The following is a 12,210-nucleotide window of genomic DNA, read 5'->3' as shown; positions in this document are numbered from 1 at the left end:
CAGATGATGTCCACATTATCTCACGACTCCATCAGTCCACGTTTCTGACCTCGCCAATGGTAGTCCAGCATTTGATAGACTTTGTGATATAACCCTATCTTATCACATGGTTTGTAACTCAATCAATGTCTCGGGACAGTCAAGACATCTAGTCCCAATGTATGTCTCTGAACAATAAAGTTGGGGGAATTAAAAGCCGAACGAAACTGAGCCAAGTTCACCGACCGTATTAAAGGGGTCAGACCTGCGGCATGGAACTCGTATGATGTTAACCCCGCAATCTTGAGAGGACGACCTTAGCACCTTTGCAACCATCGATTAGCGTGCCGTGAAGCTTCCATTTAAGGTAGACTTTCACCTATTGTGTAGATCCAGCGGGATAATAATCATGATGTAATGATAGGCATAACTACCGAATGACTTGAAAGAGAATGTTTGATCGCTGAGGATCGTTCGGAGAGGACAGAGGAACCAAAAATACAAAGTATGGAAAAAGAGGAAGGGTAAATACAGTACTCCGTAGCTCAGTTTATTAACTCCGTCTTACTGAAGCATCCCGAGATACCAAACAACGCATGGTGCGTAATGCATATCGACTTGTTCATGCTACGATGTTACCATAGCATTCTGTGGCGCATTAATCAGCTCGGACCCCGTAAACCCGAAGTGACTGTGCAAGTGACAGACGTGACTAAGCTCAGAAAGCTGACTAACTCATTCAGCCAATAGGATTTCCAGGTCTAGATATCTACTGCACAGTAATAGTATACTACAGGGATTCAGGGAACATATGCAGAACATCCAATATTGACTGAGGGGTAAGAGATACAATAGAGGACATAAAATGCAGAGAACCAGGATATATAAGACTGGGAAAACCCCGTATTGTTGGATCAAGATTCAACTACCAAAAGCAAACACCATCACTCTGAAATCTGATAGCATTCCATACGAGTGCTAGATATCAACACTCCACTATCATCAGTCCACGAAAACTGCTTCCAGCATGTCCAAGCTTATCACTGTCTTCGGTGCCACGGGCAACCAGGGCGGCTCCGTTATCAACCACATTCTGGCTGATTCCCAGCTCTCCAAAGAGTTCAAGATCCGAGGCATCACCCGCGATACCAGCAAGCCCGCCGCTCAGGAGCTGCAAAAGCGTGGAGTGGAGGTCATCACGGTCAGTCTACAAATCCTACATGAGCTCACTCCAGCGGGCCTGCAAAAGCTCCTAACTAACCTCACATAGGCTGACCTGAACTCTGTCGAATCCCTCCGCACAGCTCTCGACGGATCCCATACCATCTTCCTAGTAACCAACTACTGGGAATACGTTGACAAGGACACCGAAGTCACCCAGGGCAAGAATGTCGCCGATGTAGCCAAAGAACTCGGCGTCCAGCACCTGATCTTCTCTTCTCTCGTCCACGTCACCGACTCCACTAATGGACGACTCAGCCATGTGCCCCATTTCGATGGCAAGGCTGAAATAGAAAGATACATCCGTGCTTCGGGTGTCCCCTGCACTTTCGTTCTGGCGGGTTACTTTATGCTTAATTACCTACAGATGCTGAGAAAGGGTGACGACGGCACCTATCAGCTTTTCTATCCGGTCAATGGTGCTAAGGCCAAGTTTCCTTTGTTCGATGCTGCGAGCGATACCGGTAAGTTTGCTTTTGCGCATCCTAGGAAACACTAGAAGGGTTTGAGTATATCTAACAATAAATAGGCCTTTTCGTCAAAGCTGTCATTAAACATGCTTCTGAATTGAATGGGAAGCAGGTTCTCGAAGCTGCTGGCTACTATACCGCCGAAGAGATTGTGAAAATCTTTACTGAGGTAACGGGAAAGAAGGCTGTCTTTGTGTCGGTGTCTGCCGATCAATATAAAGCGGTTCTCCCGCCGCCCGTGGCTCAGGAATTCCTCGAGAATCATCTACTGATTGAGTCGCCTGGGTATTTTCTCGGACAAAGCTTGGACGAGAGCTTGAAGCTGCTTGATGCCGAACCAACTTCTTTCGCTGATTTTGTTAAGAAGAATGTGGATGCTTGGCAGTAAACGTTTTACTGAGACTAATTTTCAGTGCCGTCAAGTGGATATATTTAATAGCTCCTGTGCCCTGTCTCAGGAGATCTATGTTGCCCTATCCTTTTCTATCCATATATGTTGTTGCACTTGGGTTAAGATATCGAAGCTTTCGCAAGTATGAAATCTTAAAATCATTGACTCATGTATTGATTTGTAGTATGCCAACCGCTAACACCCGGTCACTGTATGGCTTTCTAACCTGAATTAAACATATGACTGTTGCTAAGCCTTGTCAGAACGTCATTAGATCTATGTATTAGAATCAGATGCTATGCCGTCACGAAACAGAAACATAACCGCCACGCTTGACTGTACCCAGAAACACTGAAGAGAACGAAGGAAAGATAGATTATAGTCAATCAAGATGAGCATTGAGACAACTCGGCCACAAACGACTGACCCCAGAAAGCACTACGCGATGTTAGTATTGCCGAAGAAGAACGATACCATCTGGATATAGGCATACCTTGTGTATTTCGAGATATACTTGTACAGCTTTGCAAATTGAACGGCTCGCTGTTCTTCGCTAATCGAAACTGCCTCATGATATGCCTCTGCTAGCTCTTCGGTGTTCCATGGATTCACGACAATGCTTCCGTTGAGACTCTGAGCAGCACCGGCAAACTCAGACAAGATCAAAACGCCTTTGCGTTTCTGTTGAGTTGCGATGTACTCGAAGGATACCAGATTCATTCCATCGCGAGTCGAAGAAACAATGCAGGCATCTGATGCCGCATATAGAGCAATGAGTTCGTCGAAGCTCACCGACTTGTGCATGAAGTGAATTGGCATGTAATCCACCGTTCCTTTTGTATTGGTTAGCGTGGAGCTATCATATGAGTGTCACAAAGACCGGGCTTACCGAATTTGCCATTGATTCGGCCCACTAGCTCATTTACTACCGCTCTTAAATTCTGGTATTCTTCGACATCCTGACGACTTGGGACTGCCACCTGTACCAGGACGACCTTACCCACCCATTCTGGATGGTTTTGGAGAAAGACTTCCAGTGCGTGTAACTTCTGAGGGATACCCTTGATATAATCCAGGCGGTCAACACTGACCATCAATTTTGTTCCCTGGAATTTATTCTCAAGGCTCGCGATGCGGTTTTGCACCTTTGGGCTCTTCAAGCCTTCAGTGAACTTGTCGGGGTCGATTCCAATGGGGAAAGCCCCGACATTGATAGACCTGCCTTCGTATTTCACGCTGCTAGGGGTCGTCACCAATCCGCTGGAGAGACGTATTAGCTGGTGCATTATTAGGAAGAGGAGGTTCTTGTTATACATACAGTATGTGAGCACAGCTACTTAAGAAGTGGCGTGCATAGTCATAGGTATGGAAGCCGATCAAGTGACAATGCAGCAAACCTCGCAGAAGTTCGGCTCTAACGGGCAGAATTCTGTAGATCTCACTACTGGGAAATGGTGTGTGGAGGAAAAATCCAATCCGAATATTCTTCTTTCCCAAAAGATCCAGTTGCTCCTGAAGCAATTCCGGAAGAAGCATGAGATGATAGTCATGCACCCAGACCAGGTCACCCTCTTGAGCTTCCTTCGCGATGGTCTTGGCGAATAGAAGATTTGCCTCGCGGTAGGCATCCCAGGCACCCTCATCAAACACAATCTCACCAGGATGATAGTGCAAGAGAGGCCAAAGGATCGAGTCTAGTGAGTCACATTAGCACGGCCCCGCTGCTAGGGTATCAGCCAGGGAGAAGGTGGCTGCAAGTCTGACACTGGCGCCGGAATTAGAGGAAAAGCACTTACTGGAGAAGCCATTGTAGTGCCGATCCGCTAACTTGTCATCCATGAAGACCGGAGTTGCGCCGAATTCGTCTCTGAGTCTCTGTTTCACAGAAGGGACCTCATCCTCCGGGACTTCCAATCCTGGCCAACCGTACCATTGGAAGGTTGTTGTCTTGGACAGGCCGCTCAATCCGGTCACTAGTCCGCCGGAAGACATCGAAAATTCATACTTGCCATTTTCAGATCGTCTAATGGTGATGGGAAGGCGATTGGAAACGATCAGCAGGCGTGAGTCGCCCAGCGATGAGTCGGTGGAAGCCATGAGGGGATAGACAGAGCTCGAGAGGGGTGTCTGAGGTGGAAACAGAAGATATGGGAGAAGAGGCAATTAAAGTTTTTGTAGATAGGGTTACGAAGATAGTATTATATTATGGATGCGATGAGGCATATGGGAGCGTGGATACCGCCAGGGTGGGGAACAAGTGATGACCTGATCGATCGATATCAACATTCGGAAAAGTAACGACTCGTGATGCCAGGTTTGGTCTGAATTGTCTTGTTTGAGTCTTTTGTCTTCTGCCGCCCAAAACAGGCTTAAGGTCCTTTTCGTTCACGGGATGCCGTGATCCAGCAAGTATCCACTTCCCTCTCTTCTTCCTTCATACCACTATCTCCCCATGGTGGCCCTTTTCCTGCCCAACTCTCGCACACTTCTCAGGTGGGATAGCCAACTCCTTACGACCGAATGACTCTCCCTCGTCAGGTTCCATGTGCTTCCCTCCTGCAGGACATTTTCCCTGATTGATAGAACACGCGTGTGGGTCTAGACTTGTCGAACTGTCGAGAATCATCGCCTAACGCTATCTTAGCGCAGTGGGTAAAACCGACCCGCGGATCAGCCCGGGAATCAAGACGTCATGGGTGCGATTGGACAGTGAACAACAGTCCAGGACAGCTTGAACGAACTATTCTCACGTTTCCAGGCAGGTTCTGTTTTTTTCTGATGCGGTTGGTCACGTTGTGAAACCAATAGCCTCAATTCCATGATTCCATCTCATGAGCCCCGCGCCCGAATCACGCCCAAGGCAGAGAGATACCCCTCCTTTGAGGCTTCCATCACCTGCTTTTCGCGTTCTTGGTTTCGTCCCCTCGAAAAGCCCAGAATGTTCTTTTTACTCTTTCACCTGCTCTCTCACAACCGCTCGATTTCCACGGTCCAATAGCAGCGACCGTCATTCCTTGGGTCATTCATTATGCTTCTCGGTTGTCTACCTTCCCGCCGGAATTTTCAGGATCGCTGTTCCATTGGTTTGCAAAACATATAGAATGTAGACCTGGACCTTCAACCTTCATCATCCCTTGGCCCGGAAAACACAGATGTTCAAGTCTCACTGCAGACCGTTATACTGCACATACCAACCTTAATCTATCGTATTCTTCTTGAACAGTGGGTACATACACAAGTAGATTTTCCCCTCAAGCACTGGTAGAGAGGTCCTCAACTCTCAAAACATCTAATCAATGACGGTCTTTCTTGTCTCACTGTAAGTCATCTCACTCGTTCCTTGTCTCCCATTCTTTTGGTCGAAATGGTATCTGATCGGTTTTGATAGGTTCCTCCCCTATACGATTGACTTCCGCGCCACAGAATACAGGCATCGCCGGAAGTCATCGACAAGCTACTCTCATTCAGATGACCGGATCGTAGGACGGCTAGCTGAAGCGCGACGGAGACGTCACTCGAGGGGCTACAGCTTATCACTTACCCCCGGCGCTACGACGGAAGATGAGAAGATCTTCAAACCTTACATCTCGCGTGCTGCGGGCGAGATTGCTTCCGCGGATGACCCCTACGGTCCGGGTCCCAGCGAACCTCGCGTTGTTTCCTGGGGTCAGAGCCGCAAATTTAACCAGCCTCGTTCCAAGGCTACTGGTCCTCCTGAGCCATCGATCCTGAGCCGTCCAAACCCAGGGGACGGTTATGACGAGCCATTATACGTTGATGGAGTCCTAGAGACACCAGAGTCGGAAGAGGACCCTGGAAGCCCGCGCGCATTACTTTGTGACCATGATTGGGTTGTGAAATCAGCAGAACAGGGCAATGGCGGTATGCGAAATGCTGTCAATGCTGCTGAAAGAGCAGGAATTCTGTCAGACAAGATGTGGGTAGGCACTCTGGGTATGCCGACCGATTCACTTAAAGATGAAACACGCGCCAGAATCGGAGAGACGCTCGAGGATAACTACAACTCCCTCACAGTATTTGTCGGCGATGAGGAGTTTGAAGGGCACTACTCGCACTTTTGTCGCGCAGTCCTCTGGCCAGCTTTTCATTATCAGATGCAAGAAAGCCCTCGACACACCCAGTACGACGACTACTCCTGGAAGCAATACATGAAAGTAAACGAGGCATTTGCGAACACCATCGCCTCGTGTTGGCGCCCTGGAGATAGTATCTGGATTCATGATTATCATCTTTTACTCCTGCCAGCGTTGCTCCGGGAGAAGCTGCCAGGCGCAGAAATCGGCTTCTCCATGCATGCTGCATTCCCCTCTTCTGAAATTTTCAGGTGCCTCAATGCACGAGGTGCTTTACTCAACGGCCTTCTGGGCGCTGATCTCGTTTCTTTCCAGACAGAGGAATATTGTTACCACTTTCTTCAGTCATGTAGTCGGCTCCTAAGTTTGGAGGTGTCCGTCGATGGAGTCCAACTTCCACAACGCTTCGTCCACGTGAAACGTTTGCCTATCGGGATCGATTATCAAGCACTTGATGAGCTGCGCCAGACAGCCGAGGTGAAGGATTGGATTGCAAACATTATTTCCAGGTATAGTGGGAAACGTCTGATCGTCGCTCGAGATAGGCTTGATGCACCCGGCGGTATCAAGCAGAAGCTATTAGCTTATGAGCTATTTCTGAAAAGATACCCGAAGTGGAGAGATAATGTATGTCCTAGCTGAGCCTTTCCAATTCCCCCAGATTTTGTATGCTAACTGATCCAGGTTGTCCTCGTTCAAGTCGCCTCGGCGTCGGAGCTACCTGAGTTGGAGGCGCAAGTCTCGAAGATTGCCATGAGGATAAATTCTAATTATTCAACATTAACGCATCAACCTCTCGTACTCTTGAGACAAGATATCAGTTACTCGCAGTTTTTAGCTTTGATGAGCGTGGCTGACATCTTCATGGTGACAAGTCTGAGGGAAGGTATGAACCTTACAAGTCACGATTATCTCCATTGTCAAGATGGGAAGGTTACGTCCCAGCGCCATGGCTCTCTCATTCTTAGTGAATTCACTGGGAGCGCTTCAATATTCAGTGGTCATGAATTGCTTGTCAACCCATGGGACTACAAAGAAGTTGCAGATACAATCCACAAGGCGCTTGAGATGTCACCAGATCAGAAACAGCGTAACTGGGAATATCTGCTTGAAAAAAAGGCACCTTGTACTGCTATCGCGTGGTACAAGTCGTTTCAGACAGCTCTCCACAAGGCCCACAGCACGCAGCTATCTCGCGAGCTCAGTCAAGTCTCATCTCTTTCAGTACACAGCTTACAAGAATCATATGAGAAATCCAACTCACGGCTCTTCTTCCTCGAGGACGACGGGGTTCTTCAATCCGATGACGCGAAGTCTTCCTTCGAATTGGGCTCTCTCCTGGACCGCTTGCTCCTTGACCCGAAGAACAAAGTATACGTGACTAGTAACAAAAGCCCAGAACAGCTTGAATCTAGTTTTAAAGAAGTGTCCTGTCGAGTGGGACTGATCGCCGAGAACGGCTGCTTCGTACGTGGCATTGGAGACACTCAGTGGCGGGCGTTGGTGGACATGGCGAAGGCCAAAGACTGGAGGAATGGAATTCGCAAAGTCATCCAGTACTACCAAGAACGGACTGAGGGAAGCCAGTTGGAAGAGCGCCGCTGCATACTAAGCTTTCTGTATAATCACGCTCATGATCCTGAAATTGCTGCCCGTCAGGCGTCCGATCTGGCTGATCAGATCAACGGCACACGTGGCAGCGAAGCCATCCGGATTGTTCTTACAGATGGTGCAGTGAGCGTCGAACCCTTGGACATTACAAAGGCCAAAGCTGCGGAATCCATCGTGGGCCAGTTAGATCAAAAGCCTGATTTTCTGTTTGTAGCGGGCGGCTCCCGCGGTGATGAAGCTCTATTCCGCTGGGCAAACCGCTTACAATCTGCTGGCATAGTCTCAAGCGTTACCACCCTTACCGTCGGCGTCCATGCTACCGAGGCCAAAGCCGTGCTCCCCGGTGACATGAGCGTGGCAAGCGTTGTAAATGCCCTATGTTCTCCGAAAACGAACGGTTGTCATGATTGTCAAAGCGGGAATGGGGATAATGGGCTGAATGTCACAACCAACGGGGTCAGCACAACCCACTGAAAGATCCGCGCTTCTTGACAACCATTCTCAAGTCCAAGCTCAACCAACAATATCCTCTACGACCTTTTCTTTCGGTTTCTCCTGAAACAAGTGTAGTTTCAGGCCTTCTCATTGTCTTTCGTCATTTGTCTAGGTCGTTGTTTCCTATTATAAACGAAGTCGAAAGGGATATAATGGTAATTAATGTATCTAGAGAAGTAGACAGAAGAATGTATTTTTTTTAATCTTACTAGATTAAGCTTTACATCAACGTAACGACGATATAACATGGCTTATCGGATATCAAAACAAAGTAGCCGTCATGAACAATATTGTGTTCCCAAGAAATATCGCCTAGCATACACATGGTAATCATCGAGATGTCTGCTCTGATCACAATCATAAAAGCATACCATTCACCACCCAACCGACGCGATATTCTTCGTGCACACGGAAAGGCAATCGGAGCATGACGCGCAAGGCCCAGAAAACAGGCAGTCGTTGAATAATAACACCAATAAATTCGACCTCGCGCCTAAATACTGCAAGCTTGTTCGGCGAGAAGAGGGTTGAAAGACCGCAAATGCAGAGGTATCCCGAAGAGTGCCGATTGGGTAACAATAATAGAAGGAATAACAGAATATAGAAAGATGAGGCGCCAACAGTGAGCAGATGCATAACTATTAAACTCTACCAAGATCCCAGAACACGGTAGGTGATTCCCACAGGACGTAAACATGATACGGAGTCTTGTAGGACGGAAGGGAAAGAACACATTACTCATAACAAAGATATCATAGGCACTCGAGTCATCTGCAGTCGACTCAGTAGGCAAAGAACAGGGTTTTATACATCCGTCTGGGAAGGTTTAAGTGGAGCTTGGTGGAACAAGGAGCATTAGCCACCAACGTCGGTATTCTGGGAACCATCTTTCGAGGACGAGGGGCCGTTGCCGGTGGACACGAGAGTCGGTGCTACTCGTCTCTTCTTCGGCTGTTGTACTTGTGGAACAGAATGCTGATCCTTCATTTCCTCTTTTTCAGACTCGCTGGCTCGCTTGCCTAGAACACTGTTATTGACAGCGCTTGTCCCGCTCTGAGAGACAGCCGACATCGGGGTCTGCGGCGGCGTAGTAAGTGGCAGAGTTGGTGGTTGTGACGAATGCGTTGCTGTGACTAACGGCACAGATCCGAGTGTCGGTGTCGGGTTATTGACAACAGATCCCGTTGCCTGCTGCGCAGTAGATTGCGTAGCAATCGAGGATACAGAGTTAGACCGCGCAGGGCTTGCCGGAGGCACTGGTGGTATTGGAGTTGCGTTGCCTGGAGCCGTTCCCGGGATTTGTTTCGCCGAGTTTGGTGCATGACCCGTGGACTGTACGCCAGAAGTTGAAGTCTGGTGGGCGGTTGACACTGGAGCAGTATAGGGTTGACCCAACTCTCCTGGTGCAAACGTAAGAGTAGAGCAAAAGCCATCCGATGAGCTCATTATCAATGTCAAACCATCGTTCGACCTAATCCATTGTTAAATTACGACGCGGCCCGGGTAAGGAAATCGACTTACCATGTCAAGTCAGTAAAGGTTGCGAAATGTAAATTGCTGACTACGCAAATCGGAGCTTGTTGCTGGGTATCATACACCAAGACGGAGTCCTGAGTAGCCACTGCATATACGATTCGGTATGGTAATGCAAAAACAGGCATTGGTCCTGGAGTGGTGGAAGGGCTTTCGTCCTTGGATGTCTGGTTGATCTTTGCCGTGTCGCCCGCAGTATGTGCCGATGTTGGAGGCTCCATAGATGGACGGTCAGTGGTCGAATTTACTACAGGATCAGGAAGAGAGGCAAATGTTTCCTCTCCAGAAGAAGTATCCAAAGTAATATGACGAGCCGGCTGGGAGGCCTGTCGCAATGTATAGAAGATGGGAGAGCATTTCACCGCAACAGAAGGCTTCTTGTGGCCTGGAAGGTGGGAGATTGGAGGTTTGTTGAAACCTGCCCGGGTATAAACGTAAACGGTGTTGATGATCTCGTCCGTAGTTTTGGTGGGATCTGTCGCAGACATATGCGAAGTCTTGTACTGACCCGCCGGTGTAAACAGCAAGCTGCCATCGGGAGCGAAAGTCAATCGCCTAAAAAAAGACGTGAAAGTTTCATTGGCATAGATGTTAGCATTCTTGACGCCCAGCCCACCTAGAAGCCCCGGTGATGGTACTTCAAGAGGCTTCACCGCTGGCAACGGTAGAGATGGCGCGGGGGACGCAGAGCGGCGGATCGATGGGGAGGAACCAAATGACGACCTGCGACTATGGGAAACGGGCGGAGGGTCCATTGGCAAGTTAGCCATTGGCGTGCCCGGAGTCGACGGCGCTGGAGAAGTGATTGCAGCTGCACTGGCAGTAGCCGGTTGCGACCGCACGGAGGTGTCCTGGGGAGCCGGACTGGCCGAGATACGCTTGGCTGGCAAGTCCATCTTCAAAAACTTGCCATGAGAGGTAAGTGTGAACTGGCCATCTTTTGTCTTCAGGCTATAGATGTGTACAGATCTGTCCGATGACTGTGTAGCGACAAATTCGTTGAGGGGATCCCAAGCCACTCCTTGAACATAATGCGAATGTTCCGCGATCTGGCGCACCATTTGTCCTGCGAGTTTCAAGCATCAGGAACCCATTGACGGAAAGGAGGAGCACGCAGACGAAGTCCAGGTTGGGAAGCAACGTACCTGTTTGGGCGTTATATATCCGCGCAATATTGTCCATACTCCCTGTGATGATGAACACGCCGTCCGGGGACCACGCCAGGTCATAAATTTCAGCTCCGGACGAGCGACACATATGCTTCACCCTCCATGTCTCTTTATCATCCGACCGATCCTCTCCCAGTGGAGCCTGGGTCTGCAGCTCCGACGGTACCCAAAGGAGCACGTTACCGTCGTCTCCAGCAGATGCCAGCATCTCGCCTAAATGTAAGAGGTTAGCTACCACGGGAAAACGGTCCCCGCGTGAAAGATTGCAACCCGCACCTTTTGGACTGAACCGAACGACATTGACGGCTTGTGTATGTTTCACCAGTGTACTCAGGTAGGACACCTTTCGTTCTTCGCCTGTTGATTCCACTCTCCATAGCTATGGTGGTTTCTGTCAGAAATGGTGGGTATGATCACAAGAAGGGGAGGTCACGAGGGGAAAGATAAGGTGGTGAGGGGACCGTACGCGGACATTGTTGTCACTATAGAATAGAGCGAACGTATTAGTAACCCAGCTCTTCAAATCAAGTATAAAAACATAGAAGCATACTTTCCGGCCGTCGCCAGGCGCCCTTTCCCATTGGGGTCGAAATGAACCGAGTAGATTGGGGCATTATCGTTGTGCCATGCGATGAGCAACGGGGTAGCCTTCATGGCGAGCACGGGAGCTCCAATGGGCTCCCCAAAGACTGGTGGACGGTGACCAGAGTGTATCTGATTGGAAACAGGGTTTCGCGGGAAAAGAAAGACGTTGTGTTAAAAGAGAGGGGAGGAGTCGTTGCAGGTCAAGTCAGTGGGTAGAGTAGAGGAGTAGGAGAACCTGTGCGGAGGTTAATTAGGAGCCGTGGAACAGAGTGACGAGGGCAACGGAGGACGTTTTGGCGCCACAGATGGGGAAAGTTGGGGGGGTGGAGGGAAGTGGAAGTTATTTTCAAACGGTGGAATTACCTAAGAGGTTGAATCCGGGTATGTACCAAGGGAAAAAAGAAAGAGACAGCAAGTGGTGATGTCGACTTGAATTGCAGTTCGTCATTTCCCGTGTCGGACTTTCTCGTGTCTCGAACGCGCCTGACAAATGAGCGACTGCGTGACCGTCAGCTCTTTCAACTTCAGTCCTTTGATACTACTGATTGGTAGGGCTGGTATACTCCCCTCTTGCGTACAAATGCACCTGGTAAGACCTCCTTGTCTATAGGTTTCATTTCCTGCGATTTGTATCTTTGTATTTTTGTATTTTTATTTTTCTA

The 12,210-nt window shown here is 48.9% G+C and overlaps 4 protein-coding genes across 4 annotated transcripts; 2 read left to right on the top strand and 2 right to left on the bottom strand.

Annotated features, from left to right (window-relative positions):
• Positions 1 to 1,002: 1,002 nt before the first annotated feature.
• On the top strand, positions 1,003 to 2,058 carry ANOM_009120 (NmrA/HSCARG family protein; the record flags this gene model as incomplete). Its single annotated transcript, XM_015554376.1, has 3 exons — positions 1,003 to 1,180; positions 1,250 to 1,664; positions 1,730 to 2,058. Exons 1-3 carry the CDS (start codon positions 1,007 to 1,009, stop codon positions 2,056 to 2,058), a joined length of 918 nt encoding a protein of 305 aa, XP_015403913.1. The 5' UTR covers positions 1,003 to 1,006.
• A 379-nt stretch (positions 2,059 to 2,437) lies between these two features.
• Positions 2,438 to 4,216, bottom strand: ANOM_009119 (glycosyltransferase family 20 protein; the record flags this gene model as incomplete). Its single annotated transcript, XM_015554375.1, has 5 exons — positions 2,438 to 2,499; positions 2,555 to 2,894; positions 2,951 to 3,321; positions 3,380 to 3,755; positions 3,858 to 4,216. Coding segments are annotated over 5 exons (1,485 nt in total), but the record flags the coding sequence as incomplete, so codon positions are not given.
• Positions 4,217 to 5,357: 1,141 nt separating this feature from the next.
• Positions 5,358 to 8,240, top strand: ANOM_009118 (trehalose-6-phosphate synthase; the record flags this gene model as incomplete). The annotated part of the gene is made up of 3 exons (XM_015554374.1): positions 5,358 to 5,380; positions 5,450 to 6,782; positions 6,840 to 8,240. The coding sequence occupies 3 exons, from the start codon at positions 5,358 to 5,360 to the stop codon at positions 8,238 to 8,240; spliced, it is 2,757 nt and encodes a 918-aa protein (XP_015403911.1).
• Positions 8,241 to 8,963: 723 nt separating this feature from the next.
• Positions 8,964 to 11,683, bottom strand: ANOM_009117 (putative chromatin assembly factor 1 subunit B). The gene is made up of 6 exons (XM_015554373.1): positions 11,514 to 11,683; positions 11,430 to 11,445; positions 11,240 to 11,342; positions 10,940 to 11,176; positions 9,783 to 10,860; positions 8,964 to 9,732 (listed from the first exon to the last, which is right to left on the bottom strand). The coding sequence occupies exons 1-6, from the start codon at positions 11,615 to 11,617 to the stop codon at positions 9,117 to 9,119; spliced, it is 2,154 nt and encodes a 717-aa protein (XP_015403910.1). The 5' UTR covers positions 11,618 to 11,683; the 3' UTR covers positions 8,964 to 9,116.
• Positions 11,684 to 12,210: the final 527 nt, after the last annotated feature.

The sequence above is a fragment of the Aspergillus nomiae genome, assembly GCF_001204775.2.
Source record: "Aspergillus nomiae NRRL 13137 chromosome Unknown contig00300, whole genome shotgun sequence".
In the NCBI taxonomy this organism is placed as follows: Eukaryota; Fungi; Ascomycota; class Eurotiomycetes; order Eurotiales; family Aspergillaceae; genus Aspergillus; species Aspergillus nomiae.
The sequence above is the reverse complement of the archived record's forward strand: the minus strand, read 5'-3'. Positions and strand labels throughout refer to the sequence as shown.